Raw genomic sequence first — 19,476 nt, 5'->3', positions numbered from 1 at the left:
TACCTTCAACACACCATTTGGCAGGTATTGTTTCCTCAGAATGCCTTTCGGGATAATGTCTGCATCTGAAATCTTTCATAGAGCGAAATTGAAGGTCTGGAAGGAGTCCGGGTCTATGTTGATGACATTATCATCTGGGGCTCCACACTAAAAACACAAGAGACTATACAAGAGCAGATCGATGACAATGCCGCAACTGCATCTTGTCAATCACCACCAGAACAATCTCATGAAGACACATCAGACTTACCCATGTTGAGAAGATCCACACGTGAAGTAAAAAAGCCTGATAGACTTAATCTTTGAGTTTTATGTAAAGCTTTGAAAATGTGTTGACTGTTGTGAAAATGTTTATGTTTATAGAGCACTAGCAAAAGTGTTACTGATATCATCTTTATTGTTTTTCTTGAAAGTTGATTGATATTGATTTTGATTGACCTCAAAGGAAAGGGGGATGTAATGATCAATATCATGTCATTCTATAGTGGACACTAGGTGGAGCCGTAGAGCTGTATATAGCTGTATGTATATAAGACTACACTACCCAGCTGTATGTATATTAAGACTACATTAACCACAATGCACTAGGCTACCCACAAGGCAGTAGTCAAGATGGAAGCCTCTAGAAAGAAGCTGTAGAAGTCTTGATGTACTGAAGTTCTCATATATTAAATAAAGTGACTAGCTAAGAAGCTAGCTGTGTTCTTAATGAAAACTACTAGTTATCAATGAACATAATAGTGTCTGGTGAACTATTAGCTTGTAATCACCTCAGACAGAACAGGCTCTAATTATCCCTTTTAAGCTTAAACAGACCTCGTGTGAACAGAACCAGCAGAGCTGAGAACTCTGCCTGTGTGGACTGAGCCGAACCGTGAAGGCCATTTGTTTCTTGAAATGCCCCAGTAAAAGCAAACTCTGACATTGTTCTGACTCGCAGATTCCTCATAGCTCCAATGAACAGGAAGCGGTTACTCAATGAACCCTAAACAGCCATCCAATGGAATGCTTTGTTTGATAAATGTCTTTCAGCTCAATGGTTTGATTGGCCAAGGTAACCAGGGTCACATGGGCTGTACCTGATTGGGCTTTAAATAAAGGAACAGTTTGCAGCTCAGGTCAGAGAGCACCCCGGGAAGAAGAAAGCTGATGGCTACAGCTAAGGTGGAACATCCTTCGGGCTGTCCCTGGAGAGGGAGCACGCGGTGTCCGCCGGGACGCTGGAGGCCTTCCATGACCGGTGGGCATCGGAGGGACTGAGTCAATTGTCAACATCAGCAACAGTATTCAGATCTGATTTAATTAGAATTTGGAGTTGTTTGTGCCCCTTTAAAAAGGGGGCTCTGTTGGTAATGTGACATCGATTGATGACAATGTCATTCTAATTGGCCTTTTAAAAGAGTTGAACATCCTTTTGTGCCTCCCAGACTTGGCAATTATCAAAGTCTGAGTTCATGGATACAGGTTGTTAGATTATGAGTCTTACTATATAACTATAAATATTATATGAATATTACAATAAATATTCCTTTGTAGAATCTCCCATGTAAATATTTTGCACTCATTTAGTATAGGAGTTGTATTACTGTAGAATCTACATCATTTTTTTATATATATATACTAGCTGGAATGCTCGGTGGTGCCGAGGCTTTTTCGAGGGCATGTTGTTGTTGGAAGAGAGAGAGAGAGTGACTGGGGGGAAGAGAGAGCGCGACTGGGGGGAAGAGAGAGAGCGACTGGGGGAGAAGAGAGAAAGCGACTGGGGGGAAGAGAGAGAGCGACTGGGGGAAGAGAGAGCATGACTGGGGGGAAGAGAGAGAGCGACTGGGGGGAAGAGAGCGCGACTGGGGGGGAAGGGGGGCAGGGGGGAAGGGGGGGAAAGGGGAGGGGAGAGGGGAAAGGGGAGGGGAGGGGTGAAGGGGGGAAAGGGGAGGGGAGGAGGGGGAAAGGGGAGGGGGAAAGGGGAGGGGAGGGGAGGGGGAGGGAGGGGAGGGGCAGTGGAGGGGGGAGGGGGAAGGAGGGGGAAGCGGAGGGGGGAAGGGGAAGAGGAGGGGAGGAGGGGAGGAAGGGGGAGGGGGAGGAAGGGGGAGGGGGGAGGAAGGGGGAGGGGGAGGAAGGGAAGGGGGAGGGGGAGAGGGGTGGGAGTGGGGGGAGAGGGGGCAAAGGGGGGGAAAGGAGGGGAAGGGGAAAGGGGGGGAAGGGGGAAAGGGGAGGGGAGAGGGGGAAGGGAGGAAAGGGGAGGGGGGAAGGGGGGAAAGGGGAGGGGAGGGGGAAGGGGGGGTAAGGGGAGGGGAGAGGGGGGGGGAAAGGGGAGGGGAGGGATGGGAAAGGGAGGGGGGAAAGGGGAGGGGAGGGGAGGGGGTGGAGGGGGGAAAGGGGAGGGGGAGGGGAGGGGGTAGGGGGGAGGAAGTGGGGGGAGGAAGGGGAGGGGGAGAGGCAACTACACCCAGATTGACAGGGAGTCCCTCAGCCTAGTATGGGGAGTAAAAAAATTCAACCACTATCTGCATGGGCAGAAGTTCACCTTGCTGACTGACCACCAACCATTTGTCTCCATCTTTAATCCAAAGAAGGGCGTTCCGGTGATGACTGCACAACGGCTACAAAGATGGTCCCTTTTTCTAGGGGCGAACCAATATGAAATAGAGTATAAGGGCACGAAACAGCATGGAAATGCTGTTGGGCTATCACACCTGCCACTGCCCACTGCGGAGGAAGCACCAGCAGTGGACCCTATCGAAATATTTTATTTGTCGATAATTGAACGCTTGCCAGTAACTAACGCGGATATAGAGAAGGAGACCTGAAATGATCCGACACTGTCTCGGGTATATGATTTGATGGTGAAGGGATGGCCAACACATGGCGACTCACTGTTGCCAGCATTCTCATCCAGAAGAGAACAGCTGTCAGTATGCCAGGGGACAGTGATGTGTGGATCCCGAGTGGTAATTCCACCCAAGTTAAGGGAGAGAGTGCTCAATGAGCTTCACGAAGGCCATCTGGGAGGGGTGAAAATGAAAAGCCTTGCTAGGGCTTATGTGTGGTGGCCGGGGATTGATCAACAAATCGAGGACCTAACAAAGAGCTTCTCAGGATGCCAGAAGGTCCAAACTGCACCACCACATGCCCCCTACACCCATGGGAGTGGCCTCTTCGCCATGGAAACGGGTGCATATTGACTTTGCTGGTCCATTCATGGACTCAATGTTCTTAATAGCAGTGGATGCGCACTCAAAATGGCCTGAGGTGATCAAAATGTCCTCCACCACTACAGAGAAAACGATTGCAGTCCTACGGACCATATTTGCCAGGAACAGCTTGCCAGAGCAGATTTGCTCTGATAACAGACCACAGTTTGTGTCCGAAGAGTTTCAGAAATTTATGAGAAGGAATGGGGTAAGGCATTACACATCCGCCCCGTATCATCCAGCCACAAATGGATTGGCTGAGAGGTTCGTACAAACCTTTAAAAAGGCAGTAAGGGCCATGTGCGATGATGACATTCCACTACAGCATAAGGTGGACAATTTCCTGTTAGCCTACAGAAATGCGACACATGCAGTTACCAACCAGACCCCGGCCATGATGTTCTTTAACCGAAGGTTGAGATCTCGTCTGGATTTGCTCAGACCAAATGTGCGAAGGAATGTTGAGGATAAGCAATTCCAGCACATCAATGAGAAGCCGACAAGGAGCTTCAATGTAGGACAACCAGTCTTGGCCCGCGACTACCGAACAGAGAAATGGCAACCCGGAATGATATGCACATGGCAGGGGCCACTAATGTACACAGTGGATGTCGGGGAGAACATTGTGAGACGCCACGTCGACCAGATCCTAGCGTCACAGGAACGAGTCAACCCCATGTCTCGCGTACCTGGGGATGAACCTGACATACCGGTAGCATCTACCTCAGAAACAGGAGCAGCGGAAACTGATGAACTAACTGATAAAAGGGGGCCAGAATCGCCTCCGCATCAAGAACAAGAACCTCAGGAAAGGCGCTATCCAGAAAGGATCAGGAAGCCGCCCCAAAGACTGAATCTATAAATGGACTATTTCAGTTTAATGTGCATGTTAAAGTGTTAACTGTTATTGGAATGTTATGGGTATTGTTAATCTAAAAGGGGAGGAATTGTAGTGTATGTACCTTTAAGAGAGAACTACTTTTACAGCTCCTGTATACTGTAGTACCGGCAGTGACCACGCCTGTATATAAGCCTTGAGCATGCCTCTGTACTGTTAGTCTTTAGACTACCCTCCTCCAGTAAACACCTGTTGATTGTTAATTTACAGCCTCCGTCTAGTTATTGGAAAACATCATACTTTAAGAATCACGGATTCAACACCTTTAATGTAAAATGTCCCAAGGCTCTTCACAGGATCATTACAAAACAAAATTTTACACCGAGCCGCATAAGGAGATATTCGGGTAGATGAACAAAAGCTTGGTCAAAGAAGTAGGTCTTAAGGAGCATCTTAATGAAGGAGAGAGAGGTAGAGAGGTGGAGAGGTTTAGGGAAGGAATTCCAGAGCTTAGGGCCCAGGCAGCTGAAGGCACGGCTGCCAATGGTGGAACGATTAAAATCGGGGATGCTCAAGAGGCCAGAATTAGAGGAGCGCAGATATCTTGGAAGGTTGTAGGGGCTGGAAAAGATTACAGAGATAGAGAGGGATGAGGCCACGGAGGGATTTGAAAACAAGGATGAGAATTTTAAGAGTGAGACACTTGAGGAAAAGTAGGGAGTGGGGGAGGGTCATAAGAACATAAGAAGTAGGAACAGGAGTAGGCCATATGGCCCCTTGGGCCTGCTCCGCCATTCAATAGGATCATTGTGGTAAACCACTGTTGTTAGTATTGTTGTTCACTGTGTTAGTATTGTTGTTCACTGTTGTTCACTGTTGTTCACTCTTGCACATTGTTGTACTTGTCTGTGCATGCCTCAGCTGACTCCACCCCTGGCTCCACCCACATGGCCGGGTATAAAGGTGACTGCTCGGCAGCCCCCTGCCCTTTTGGATACCAGGCAACCACGAGAGGCATGCTCTGTTCTTTGGTAATAAAAGCCTGTTTGTTACTCACTTAACTCCCAGTCTTTTGTAGTAATTGATAGTGCATCAATTTTATTACCAAAGTTAAATGTTGGCTCCGAATGCTGATCAACCGATGGCGCAAAACGCTGAGCAGCAGGCGCCGCTGCGAGCCCTCAGACCAACATGCCTGGACCTAGACCCCCAAGAAGCGGGTTCATCGACTAAATTCGTACAATGGCTGCATTGCTTTGAGGCGTATCTGGAAGCCTCAACCGTGAATCTCGATGAAAATAAACTGAAAATCCTGGCCTCGAAAGTGAGCCACCAAGTCTATACTTAAATCCAAGATGCGACGACATACGCGGCGGCTATCGACCTACTGAAAGGGCAGTATGCACGCCCGGTTAACACGGTCTATGCCAGGCACCTTTTAAGATCTCGCAGACAGCAGCCCGGGGAATCGGTGGAGGCCTTCCTACAGGCACTGCGGGTACTCGGACGCGGCTGCGACTGCAAGGAAGTATCGGCCGCGGCACATGCGGAGGGACTGATACGAGACGCTTTCGTTGCGGGTCTAAGGTCCGACTACTCCAGGCAGAGACTGCTGGAGAAGGGTGAAATAGACCTCACAAAGGCAGTGTCCCTCGCGCTATCGCTCGACGCGGCCCACAGAAATATGGACGCTTTCTCCCCTAATCGCCCCGCACCATGGACGCCGCAATCTTGGGCCATGGGACCGCCACCTCCGACTGCTGCAGCGATGTCCAAGGCACAAAAATGCTATTTTTGTGGCCAAGCTAAACACCCTAGAGCACGCTGCCCTGCGAAGAATGCTACCTGCTCCGGCTGCGGGAAGAAAGGTCACTACATTAGCGCCTGCAAAGGGAAGACCGCTAATGCCAGCAGCACCGCGTGCGAACCGTGGGTGCAGCCATCTTGTCCGCCATCTTGGGCTCCCCCAGCCGCGTGGGGATCGGGACCGTGGGCGCCGCCATTTTGTCCGCCATCTTGGACGCCTCCGACTTCGGTTACGGGGGACCCGGACTCCACCACCGCCGCTGCGGATGACCGCATCGACGCGCTTGAACATACGCTGGCGTCCGTGACGCTGGATCAATCTCTCCCGCATCAACTGTCCAGGTCCATGATGGACATTACGGTAAACGGCCGCGCCACTACCTGCCTTTTTGACAGCGGGAGCACGGAGAGTTTTATACACCCCAACACGGTGCGCAGTTACTCTCTCCCGGTCCTGCCGACGCGTCATCGCATCTCTATGGCTTCCAAAGCCCAGTCAGCGGACGTCGGTGGCTACTGTATGGTGACTCTTTCAGTGCGGGGTACTGAATACAAAAATGTTAAACTTCTGGTCCTGCCCCATCTCTGCGCTGCCGTCCTACTGGGGTTGGATTTTCAGTGCCACCTTAAGAGTGTCACTTTAGCATACGGTGGACCCCTCCCCCCTCACACAGTCTGCAGCCAGCAGTTTTTAAATCGCCCGCCGCGCGCCATTTGCAGCCTCTCCACCCTTAAAGTCTCCCCCCCTCCTTGTTTGCTAACCTCACCCGTGACTGTAAGCCCATCGCTACCAAAAGTAGGCGTTACAGTGCCGGGGATAGGGCTTTCATTAAATCCGAGGTAGCGAGACTCCTGAAGGAAGGGATTATCAAGAGCAGCAATAGCCCATGGCGAGCACAAGTGGTGGTGGTGAAGGCTGGCGGCAAACAGCGCCTAGTTATTGACTACAGCCAGACGATCAACCGCTACACCCAGCTGGATGCATATCCACTTCCCCGCATATCTGACATGGTCAATCAGATAGCACAATACCGGGTGTTCTCGACGATTGATCTGAAGTCGGCATACCACCAGCTCCCCATCAGGGCTGAGGACCGCCAGTACACAGCTTTTGAAGCTGACGGTCGGCTCTATCACTTTCTCAGAGTTCCCTTTGGTGTCACCAACGGAGTTTCTGTCTTCCAACGGGAGATGGACCGGATGGTTGACCAGAACGCGCTCCAGGCCACTTTCCCATATCTAGACAACGTCACCATCTGCGGCCATGACCAGCAGGACCACGACGTTAACCTAGAGAAATTCCTCCGGACGGCCCAGCGGCTGAATCTCACATACAACAAAGACAAATGTATGTTTCGTACTACGCGCCTTGCTATTCTTGGCTGCGTAGTGGAGAACGGAGTCATCGGCCCAGACCCCGATAGAATGCGCCCCCTTATGGAGCTCCCCCTCCCCCACTGCCAGAAAGCACTGAAGAGATGCCTGGGGTTCTTCTCTTACTATGCTCAGTGGGTGCCCAACTATGCGGATAAAGCCCGACCCCTCATCAAGTCCGCCTCCTTCCCCCTGACAGCAGAGGCCTGTGCAGCCTTCACTCTCATAAAAGGAGACATTGCGAAGGCCACAATGCACGCTGTGGATGAGTCTCTCCCTTTTCAAGTGGAGAGCGACGCATCCGACTTTGCCATAGCTGCAACCCTTAACCAGGCGGGGAGACCCGTGGCCTTTTTCTCAAGGACCCTCCAGGGCCCCGAGATTCGACACTCCTCTGACGAAAAGGAGGCCCAGGCCATTGTGGAAGCCGTGCGACATTGGCTCCATTTCCTGGCCGGAAAACGATTTACCCTGCTCACTGACCAGCGTTCAGTGGCTTTTATGTTTCATAATAAGCAGCGGGGCAAAATCAAGAATGACAAGATCTTAAGGTGGAGAATCGAACTCTCCACCTACAATTACGATATCTTGTACCGGCCCGGGAAACTCAATGAGCCCCCAGATGCCCTATCACGTGGTACGTGCACCAACGCGCAGGTTGATAGACTACAGACCCTCCACAATGACCTCTGCCACCCGGGGGTCACCAGGTTCTTCCATTTTATCAAATCCCGTAACCTGCCCTACTCCATCGAGGAGGTCAGGACCATGACCAGGAACTGCCAGATCTGTGCCGAGTGCAAGCCGCATTTCTATAGGCCAGACAGAGCGAGCCTGATCAAAGCCACGTGCCCCTTCGAGCGGCTGAGCATTGATTTTAAAGGGCCCCTCCCCTCCTCTGACCGCAATGTGTACTTCCTCAATATAATTGATGAGTACTCCCGTTTCTCGTTTGCCATCCCTTGCTCGGACATGACCAGTACCACGGTCATTAAATGTCTGAATGACCTCTTCGCCTTGTTCGGTTTCCCTAGCTATATCCATAGCGACAGGGGCTCATCCTTTATGAGCGACGAACTTCGGCAGTACCTGCTCGCGAGAGGCATTGCTACAAGCAGGACCACCAGCTACAACCCCCGGGGGAACGGCCAGGTGGAAAGGGAGAATGCGACGGTCTGGAAGGCAGTCCTTTTAAACTTAAAATCTAAGGGCCTTCCAACCTCCTGCTGGCAGGAGGTCCTCCCTGCGGCACTCCATTCCATTCGGTCGCTGCTCTGTACAGCCACCAATGCCACTCCTCACGAGAGAATGTTCTCCTTCCCCAGGAAGTCCACATCGAGGATTTCGCTACCAACATGGCTGACTTCTCCAGGACCCGTCCTACTGCGGAAGCATGTGAGGACCCATAAGGCGGACCCCCTGGTTGAGAGGGTGAGCCTCCTCCACGCCAACCCGCAGTATGCTTACATGGTGCACCCGGACGGGCGGGAGGACACAGTCTCCATTCGAGACCTCACACCTGCGGGTGCTCCTGAAACACCCTCTTCGCCACCCACCGCTACTCATGCCTACCCCCAGGACACAGTCCCCGCACGAGACCTCGCACCTTCGGGTGCCTCTGTGAGACCACCATCGCTACCTCCCATTACCCGCTCTCCGACCCCTGTAGACGGCATGCAGCAGCCCCAGGGCCTGCCACCGGCTACACCTCCTCTAAACGAGACACCGGGTTCAACGTTGGATGCTGCACCATCACCGCTGCTGCTGAGACGCTCATGACGGCTTACAAGGCCTCCTGATAGACTTCAGTACACGAACTTTTAGTGCACTTCACCCCGCCGGACTCAATTCTAAACAAGGGGTGAATGTGGTAAACCACTGTTGTTAGTATTGTTGTTCACTGTGTTAGTATTGTTGTTCACTGTTGTTCACTGTTGTGCACTCTTGCACATTGTTGTACTTGTCTGTGCATGCCTCAGCTGACTCCGCCTCTGGCTCCACCCACATGGCCGGGTATAAAGGTGGCTGCTCGGCAGCCCCCTGCCCCTTTGGATACCAGGCAACCACGAGAGGCATGCTCTGTTCTTTGGTAATAAAAGCCTGTTTGTTACTCACTTAGCTCCCAGTCTTTTGTAGTAATTGATAGTGCATCAATCATGGCTGATCCGAACCACTTCCCTGCCCATTGCCCGTAACCCCTAATTCACTTATCAGCTAGGAAACTGTCTATCTCCGTTTTAAATTTATTTAATGTCGCAGCTTCCACAGCTCTCTGAGGTAGCAAATTCCATAGATTTACTACCCTCTGAGTGAAGAAGTTTTTCCTCATCTCAGTTTTGAAAGGGCAGCCCCTTATTCTAAGATTATGCCCCCTAGTTCTAGTCTCACCCATCAGTGGAGACATCCACCCCGCATCCACCCGATCAAGCCCCCTCACAATCTTATATGTTTCGATAAGATCGCCTCTCATTCTTCTGAATTCCAATGAGTAGAGGCCCAACCTACTCAACCTTTCCTCATAAGTCAACCCCCTCATCTCCAGAATCAACCGAGTGAAGCTTCTCTGAACTGCCTCGAGAGCAAGTATATCTTTTCTTAAATATGGAAACCAAAACTGTACGCAGTGTTCCAGGTGTGGCCTCACCAGTCCCCTGTATAACTGAAGCAAGACTTCACTGCTTTTAAACTCCATCCCTCTTGCAATAAAAGCCAAGATTCCATTGGCCTTCCTGATCACCTGCTGTATCTGCATACTAACCTTCTGTGTTTCATGCACCAGGACCCCCAGATCCCTTTGTACTGTAGCACTTTGCAGTTTCTCTCCATTTGATAATAACTTGCTCTCTGATTTTTTCTGCCAAAGTGCATAACCTCACAATTTCCAACATTATATTCCATCTGCCAAATTTCTGCCCACTCACTTAGCCTGTCTATGTCCTTTTGCAGGTTTTTTATGTCCTCCTCACTCACTGCTTTCCCTCCCATCTTTGTATCGTCGGCAAACTTGGATACGTTGCACTCGGTCCCTTCCTCCAAATTGTTAATATAGATTGTAAAGAGTCGGGGTCCCAGCACTGACCCCTGCGGAACACCACTAGTCACTGATTGCCAACCCGAGAATGAACCATTTATCCCAACTCTCTGTTTTCTGTTAGACAGACAATCTTCCACCCATGCCAGTATATTACCCCCAATCACATGATTTTTTTATCTTGTGCAGTAATCTTTTGTATGGCACCTTGTCAAATGCTTTTTGGAAGTCCAAATACACCACATCAACTGGTTCCCCTTTATCCACCCTGTTTGTTACGTCCTCAAAGAATTTGAGCAAATTTGTCAAACATAACTTCCCCTTCATAAAACCATGCTGACTCTGTCCGATTAAATTATGCTTATCCAAATGTCCTGTTACTGCTTCCTTAATAATGCACTCCAACATTTTACCAACCAAGCCCTTATGGGACAGGGTCTCTAATTCTGTTCTGTGACAGTTACTGGGACAGCCTGTATCTCCCCTCTCCTCCACACAGGGATTTGTGGTAGTTAAAGGGACAGTAATTCTTCTTGTTCTGTGAGATTGTAATTAAAGGGTCACTACTCTGAGATGGCTACGAATGTTTAGTGTCGCCAGCCTTTCTAAAACATCTTCCTTTCTTTGAGGATCTGTGTGACCTCGCTGGTGACTCAGCAGGTTGGATGAGCTCTGAAACCTCTTTCCACAGTCAGAACATTTAAAGGGTCTCTCATCGGTTCTGGGGCAGGAGGGATCTGGTTAACAGTGATCACAATATCATTAGGTTTAATGTAGTTATGGAAAGGGACAAAGAAAAATCAACGGTGAAAATACCCAGCTGGAAGAGAACCAATTTCAGTGATTTGAGAAAGGATCGAGCACAGGGGGACTGGAAACAAAGATTGTCCAGGAAAACAGTGAATGACCAATGGCAGGCCTTCAAGGCTGAGATAGTTCGGGTACAAACCAAGCATATTCCCATAAGGAGGAAAGATGGGCCATCGAAAGCTAGAGCTCCCGATGAGAAAGGATATAAAGGTTAAAATAAAACAGAGAAAGGAGGTTTACAACAAATGTTAGGTACAGAATACAGTCAAAAACCAGGCAGAATACAGAGAGTGCGGGGGAAATTGAAACAGGAAGTAAGAAGGGTAAAGAGACAATATGAGAAAAGATTAGGGGGTAACATAAAAGAGAACCCAAAAATCTTCTATAAACATATGAAATGTAAAAGGATAGTTAAAGGAATGGTGGGGCTGATTAGGGACCAAATAGCAGCTCATCATACGGAGGCAGAGGGCGTGGCTGAGGTACTGAATGAGTACTTAGCATCTGTCTTCACAAAAGAAGAGGATGAAGTTAATGTCGCAGTAGAGGAGGGGAGAGTAGAGAAATTGGACAGGATAAAAATAGATAGAAAGGAGGTGCTAAATAGGTTGTCATCACTCAAAGTTAACAAGTCACCCGGTCCAGATGGGATGCATCCTAGGTTACTGAGGGAAGCTAAGGTGGAGATAGCAGAAGCTACGACCACAATCTTTCAATCTCCCTCAGATATATGGGAGTGGTGCCAGAGGACTGGAGAATTGCAAATGTTACACCCTGTTTAAAAAAGGGGAGAGGGGTAAACCTGGTAACTACAGGCCAATCAGTCTAATGTCAATGATGGGTGAACGACTAGAGACCATTGTCAAGGACAAAATTAATTCTCACTTGGAGAAGCATGGGTTAATAAGGGGCAGCCAGTATGGATTTGTTAAAGGTAAATAATAATAATTCAACTTTATTGTCATTGTACAATGCACAAGTACATGAACAACGAAATGTGATCGTGCAAGCTCCCATGAGCCCAGTACAAATAACATTAACATTAAATGTAAATAACACTGTCCTGGGAAAAGCAAAGCCACTGCGCCTGTGCGTGCCGCCATTCCATTTCCACCATTCCTCCTGTCTTCAGCCCAACGCCCGGGCCTGCTCACCAGCTGCCTCTCCCAGTGCTCCTTCTGTGACCTTCTCACCAACCGCCCCTCCTCAGGGCTCTTTTTGTGACCTTCTGCACCTGGTCTTCCACTGATGGTCACTCCTCCAGGTACTAACCAGGCCTGGCTCTGGCTTCAACTTCCAAGCCTTGCCAGTGACCCTGTCCCTAGTCCCAGGAACAGGGCTGACTAACCTGATTGAGTTATTTGATGAAGTAACAGAGGATTGATGAAGGTAGTGCAGCAGATGTGGTATATATGGACTTTTAAAAGGCATTTGATAAAGTACCACACAAGAGACTTACTCGGAAAAGAGAAGCACAGGGAATTAAAGGGCTAATGGTAATTTGGGTATAATTGGCTAAGGGAGAGGAGGCAGTGAGCAGTGCTGAGGGATGTTTTTCTGACTGGAGGGAAGTATGCAGTGGGTTCCCCCAGGGGTCGGGATTTGGACCATTGCTTTTCTTGTTATATATAACTGACCTGGACTTGGGTATAGGTGTACAAGTTTGAAGTTTACGGATGATACAAAACTTGGCAACGTAGTAAATAGTGAGCATAGTAGTAGCAGACTTCAGAAGGACAGAGACAGACTGTGAAATGAGCAGACACAAGGCAGATGAAATTAAATGAGGATAAGTGTGAAGTGATGCACTTTGGGAGAAACAACAGGGAGAGGCCGTATAATCTAAATGGGACTATTTTGAGGGGGTGCAAGAGCAGAGGGAACCGGGGGTCCATATTCACAAATCTTTGAAAGTGCCACGGCAAGTTGGTGAGGCGATTCAGAAAGCGTATGGGATACTTGGCTTTGCAAATAGGGCCATTGAATACAAAAACAAGGAAGTTACACTAAACCTTTACAAATCACTAGTTAGGCCTCAGCTGGAGTCTTGTGTACAGTTCTGGGCACCACACTTTAGGAAGGATGTCAAGGCCTTGGAGAGGGTGCAGAGGAGGTTGACCAGGATGGTACCATGGATGAGGGACTTCAGTTATGTGGAGAGATTGGAGAAGCTGGGATTGTTCCCCTTAGAGCAGATAAGGTTAAGAGGAGACCTAATCGAGGTGTTCAAAATGATGAGGGGTTTTGATCGAGCAAGTAGGGAGTAACTGTTCACTCTGGCAAGTGGGTCGGTAACCAAAGGTCCCAGTATTAAAATAGTTGCTAAAAGAACTAGAGGTGAAATGAGGATAATTATTTTCACACAGAAGGCTGTTAAGATCTGGAACGCACCATCTGAAAGGATGCTGGAATCAGGTTCCACAGGAACTTTCAAACGGTAATTGGACATGTACTTGATGAGGACTAGTTTGCAGAGTTCTGGGGATAAAGCTGGGGTTTGGGACTAAGTTGGACAGCTCTTTCAAAGAGCCAGCACAGACATGATGGGCCGAATCACCTCCTTCTGTGCTGTTAGATTCTATGATCAGTGTAAGCACGCTGGTGTCCCTTAAGGCTCTTAGAGCTTTTAAAGCTCTTCCCACAGTCAGAACATTTCACGGATTCTCGTCAGTGTGAACAAGCTGGTGTGACCGGAGGGTGGATGACTCAGTGAATCCCTTCCCACACACGGAGCAGGTGAATGGCCACTCTCCAGTGTGAACTCGCTGGTGTCCCTTCAACTCCCAGGAGCTTTTAAAGCTCTTCCCACAGTCAGAACATTTAAAGGGTTTCTCTCTAGTATGAACTCGCTGATGTGTCAGCAGGTTGGATGAATGAGTGAATCCATTCTCACACATGGAGCAGGTGAACTCCCTCTCCCCAGTGTGAACTCGCTTGTGTGCTAACAGATTGCAGGACCGAGTGAACCCCTTCCCACACACAGAGCAGGTGAATGGCCTCTCCCCAGTGTGTAAGTGTCGGTGTTGCTTCAGCTCCCGGGTGCGTTTAAAGCTCTTCCCACAGTCAGAACATTTAAAGGGTCTTCTGTCAGTGTGAACAAGCTGGTGTGACAGGAGGGTAGATGACTCAGTGAATCCCTTCCCACATTCGTTGCAGGTGAATGGCATCTCCACAGTGTGGAGGTGCTGGTGTCTCAGCAGGTTGGTTGACCGAGCAAATCCTTTACCACATATGGAGCAGGTGAACGTTTTCTCTCCAGTGTGAGCTCGCTGGTGTCCCTTCAGCTCCCCAATGCTTTTAAAGCTCTTCCCACATTGAGAACATTTAAATAGTCTCTCATCAGTGTGAGCAAGCACGTGTCTCAGCAGGTTGGATGAATCAGTGAATCCCTTCCCACACACGGTGCAGGTGAAAGGCCTTTCCCCAGTGTGAGCACGCTGGTGCGTTGTCAGAAACCCGGAGCTTTTAAAGCTCCTCCCACAGTCAGAACATGTAAATGGCCTCTCATCAGTGTGAACAAGCTGGTGTGCCTTCAGCTCCCCGGAACTTTTAAAACTCTTACCACATTCAGAGCATTTACACAGTCTCTCCCCAGTGTGAGCTTGCTGGTGTTCCTTCAGAGCCCTGGAGCTTTTAAAGTTCTTCCCGCACTCAGAACAGTTAAACGGTCTCTCCCCAGTGTGAACAAGCTGGTGTCTCAGCAGGTGGGATGGATAAACAAATCCCTTCCCACACACGGAGCCGGTGAACAGACTGTCCCCGGTGTGACTGCTCCAATGAACTTCCGACGCAGATGGGGAACTGAACCCATTCCCTCCGTCCCCCCCTTTACCCGGTTTCTCCCCGATGTGACAGTGCACGTGTCTCGCCAGGTCAGGCGATCGGCTGACTCCACGTCCACACAGCGAACACGTGTGCGGTTTGTCATCGCTGCGATCGCTGCTTTCTCCTTCCATGTGCAAAAGCCGATGAAATTCAGGTCCTGATCAATCGAGCGACTTTGTCTGATCTTGACGTGATGTTTGGTCTGAGCTTCCTCTCTGTAAACGCTCCACTTCTAAAACCCTGTAAAATGAGTTTAGAAAGGGGTAAGAGGGAGAATGTTGCACAGGTTGAAAGGATGCAATACCCACAAGCCCCCGCACTCCGGCCGCCGCGCTGATTTGTGGCTGACATCGCGCATGCGCCACATGGCCCCGCCCCCTCCTGCACCACAGGCGCCGGCCTGCACTGCGCATGCTCAGAGCACCACCCCTCCCCCAGCCATCTATCTCTGTACCGCGCCTGTGCGCTAGCGGCCTGTGCCGGGCTCCGTGGCGGGCGCTGATTCTCGGCCGAGGCCCTGGGCGGTGGACTGCGCATGCTTGGCAAGACCCGCTCCGGACAATGAGCCACTACTGCGCCTGCGTGGGGGCCCCGCCTAGGGCATTCTGGGGAAGATCCGGGTAACCGGCTGAGAGCCCGGATGGCCTGTGACTGTGAGCTTCAGGAGGTTTGTTTATATATGGGGAGAGATGTGCGGGCAGGGAGATAAACATAAAGAAAATACAAACCGGAGCACCCTCGGCACCGAGCGGGGTGAGTGGGAGTGGTATACAGACCCCCAAACAGTAATGCCGAGGTTGGGGATGGCATTAAAACGGAAATTAGAGAAGCGTGCAATAAGGGCACAGCAGTTATCATGGGTGACTTTAATCTACATATAAATTAGGCTAACCAAATTAATAACAATACTGTGGAGGAGGAATTCCTGGAGTGTTTACGGGATGGTTTCCTGGACCAATATGTCGGGGAACCAACCAGAGATCAGGCCATCTTAGACTGAGTATTATGTAACGAGAAAGGATTAATTAGCAATCTTGTTGTACGAGGCCCCTTGGGGTGGAACGATCATAATATGATAGAATTCTTCATTAAGATGGAGAGTGAAGTAGTTGACTCAGAGACTAGGGTCCTGAATTTAAATAAAGCAAACTACGATGGTCTGAGGTGCGAGTTGGGTAGGATTGCTTGGGGAATGTTACTCAAAGGGTTGACGGTGGACGGGAATGGCAAACATTCAAAGATCGCATGGATGAACTATAGAATTTGTTCATCCCTGTTTGGCATAAAAATAAAACAAAAAAGGTGACTCAACCGTGGCTAACAAGGGAAATTAGGGATAGCATAAGATCCAAGGAGAGGACATATAAATTGGCCAGAGAAAGCAGTAAACCTGAGGATTGGGAGACGTTTACGATTCAGCAAAGGAGGACAAAGGAATTAATTAAGAGGGGGAAAATAGAGTATGAGAGTAAGCTTGTAGGGAACATAAAAACTGACTGTAAAAGCATTTATAGATATGTGAAAAGAAAAAGATTGGTGAAGTCAAACGTAGGTCCCTTGCAGTCAGAATCAGGGGAATTTATAATGGGGAACAAAGAAATGGCAGACCAATTAAATACATACTTTGGTTCTGTCTTCACAAAGGAGGACACAAATAACCTCCCAGAGATGTCAGGGAACATAGGGTCTAATGAGAGGGAGGAACTGAAAGAAATCAGTATTTGTAGGGAAATGGTGTTAGGGAAATTGACGGGATTGAAGCCCGATAAATCCCCAGGGCCTGATAATCTACATCCTAGGGTACTTAAGGAAGTGGCCCTAGAAATAGTAGATGCATTGCTGGTCATCTTCCAAAATTCGATAGACTCTGGAACAGTTCCCATGGATTGGAGGGTAGCTAATGTTACCCCACTATTCAAAAAAGGTTGCAGAGAGAACACGGGGAATTATAGACCGGTAAGCCTGACATCGGTAGTGGGGAATGCTAGAGTCCATTATAAAAGATGTAATAGCAGAGCACTTGGAAAACAGTGACAGGATTGGACAAAGTCAACATGGATTTACAAAAGGTAAATCGTGCTTGACTAATCTGGAATTTTTTCAGGATGTAACTGGTAAAATAGATAAGGGAGACCCAGTGGATGTGGTATATTTCGACTTTCAGAAGGCTTTCGATAAGGCCCCGCATAAGAGATTAGCGTGTAAAGTTAAGGCACATGGGATTGGGGGCAAGGTACTGACTTGGATAAAGAACTGGTTGGCAGACAGGAAGCAAAGAGTTGGAATAAACGGGTCTTTTTCCGAGTGGCAGGCAGTCACTAGTGGGGTACCGCAGGGATCGGTGCTAGGACCCCAGCTATTCACAATATATATTAATGATCTAGACGAGGGAACTAGATGGCATAGTGGCATAGTGGTTAGCACTGTTGCCTCACAGCGCCAGGGACCCGGGTTCGAATCCGGCCTCGGGTGACTGTCTGTGTGGAGTTTGCACATTCTCCCCGTGTTTGCGTGGGTTTCCTCCGGGTGCTCCGGTTTCCTCCCACAGTCCAAAGATGTGCGGGTTAGGTTGATTGGCTATAATAAATTGAACCTTAGTGTCAGGGGGATTAAATACGTGGGGGTATGGGGATAGGGTGGGATATGTGTTGGTATAGGGGTTACAGGGATCGGGTGGGATATGTGTCGGTGCAGGCTCGATGGGCCGAAATGGCCTCTATCTGCACTGTTGCGATTCTGTGATTCTGTTCTGTGATTCTGTAATATCTCCAAGTTTGCAGACGACACAAAGCTGGGTGGGTGTGTGTGCTGTGAGGAGGATGCCGAGAAACTCCAGTATGATTTGGACAGGTTGGGTGATTGGGCAGAAGCATGGCAGATGCAGTGTAATGTGGATAAATGCGAGGTTATCCACTTTGGTGGCAAAAACAGGAAGGCAGATTATTATCGGAACAGCAATAGAATGGGAGAAGGGGAAGTGCAATGAGACCTGGGTGTCCTTGTGCACCAGTCGCTGAAGGTAAGCATGCAGGTGCAGCTGGCAGTTAAGAAGGCAAATGGTATGTTGGCCTTCATAGCAAGAGGGTTTGAGTACAGGAACAAGGATGTCTTGCTGCAGTTGTACAGGGCCTTGGTGAGACCACACCTTGAGTATTGTGTGCAGTTTTGGTCGCCTTATCTGAGGAAGGATGTTCTTGCCATGGAAGGAGTGCAGTGAAGATTCACAAGGCTGATACCTGGGGTGGCAGGAATGACGTATGAGGAGAGATTGGGTCAATTGGGCTTGTACTCGCTGGAGTTTAGAAGAATGAGAGGGGATCTCATTGAAACTTATAAAATTCTAACAGGACTAGACAGACTAGATGCAGGAAGAATGTTCCCGATGGTCGGGGAGTCCAGAACCAAGGGTAAGGATAAGGGGTAAGCCATTTTGGACAGAGACAAGGATGAATTTCTTCACCCAGAGAGTGGTGAACCTGTGGAATTCTCTACCACAGAAGGCCGTGGAGGCCAATTCATTAAATATATTCAAGAAGGAGTAAGATATATTTCTTAAGGCTAAAGGGATCAAGGGATATGGGGAGAAGGCAGGGATAGGGTACTGAGTTTGGATGATCAGCCATGATCTCATTGAATGGCGGAGCAGGCTCGAGGGACCAAATGGCCTACTCCTGCTCCTATCTTCTATGTTTCTATGATTGAGCGGCCGCAGCCCGGCGTCTGCTGCAGGGAGCCGGACTGGGCAGGTCATCAACTCTAGGGCGAGGACTGACGTGAGCTCCGACCAATAGGGAGAGTGGGCGGATCTTGGAGGACTGAGGTGGCGGCGGGTCCTCCAACCAATCGGGGTGTCCGAGGGGTGGGACCTCCGCCGCCTGGTTCTCCCGCTGCTGAGACCAGCAGAGGGCGCTCATCTGAGTTTAGGGCTCAGGCATGTTGGTGGTGCAGAGCAGAGGGAACTTTACTCTGCGCCGGGCTTCAGTCCCTCAGCACTGCCCTCGGAGTGTTTGATGGGACAGTGTAGAAGGAGCTTTACTCTGTATCTAAACCGTGCTGTACCTGTCCCGGGAGTGTTTGATGGGACAGTGTAGAGAGAGCTTTACTCTGTATCTAACCCGTGCTGTACCTGTCCTGGGATTGTTTGATGGGACAGTGTAGAGGGAGTTTTACTCTGTATCTAATCCATGCTGTGCCTGTCCTGAGAGTGTTTGATGGGACAGTGTAGAGTGAGCTTTACTCTGTATCTAACACATGCTGTACCTGCCCCAGGAGTCTTTGATGAGACAGTGTACAGAGAGCTTTACTCTGTATCTAGCCCGTGTTGCACCTGCCCCGGGAGTGCTTCATGGGGCAGTGTAGAGAGAGCTTTACTCTGTATCAAACCCGTGCTATACCTGACCCGGGAGTGTTTGATGAGAAAGTGTAGAGAGAGCTTTACTCTGTATCTAACCCATGCTGCACCTGCCCTGGCAGTGTTTGATGGGACAGTGTAGAGGGACCTTTACTCTGTATCTAACCCATGCTGCACCTGCCCTGGGAGTGTTTGATGGGAAAGTGTAGAGGGAGCTTTACTCTGTATCTAACCCGTGCTGTGTCTGCCC

The 19,476-nt window shown here is 49.5% G+C and overlaps 1 protein-coding gene across 1 annotated transcript in view; it reads right to left on the bottom strand.

Annotated features, from left to right (window-relative positions):
• Positions 1-15,006, bottom strand: part of LOC147119042 (uncharacterized) — a 25,025-nt gene extending 10,019 nt beyond the window's left edge. Inside the window, exons 1-2 of the mRNA XM_085984751.1 lie at positions 14,653-15,006; positions 13,796-14,586 (exon numbers count right to left, since the gene is read on the bottom strand). Coding sequence (XP_085840877.1) covers positions 13,796-14,586; positions 14,653-15,006 — 1,145 coding nt within the window. The remainder of the gene's footprint in view (positions 1-13,795; positions 14,587-14,652) is intronic.
• Between the last annotated feature and the right edge of the window lie 4,470 nt (positions 15,007-19,476).

This window comes from Somniosus microcephalus, chromosome 4 (assembly GCF_052327205.1).
Source record: "Somniosus microcephalus isolate GS21.2 chromosome 4, FLI_Smic_1.0, whole genome shotgun sequence".
In the NCBI taxonomy this organism is placed as follows: domain Eukaryota; kingdom Metazoa; phylum Chordata; class Chondrichthyes; order Squaliformes; family Somniosidae; genus Somniosus; species Somniosus microcephalus.
Note: the sequence above shows the minus strand (reverse complement) of the source record. Positions and strands in the feature narration are given on the sequence as shown.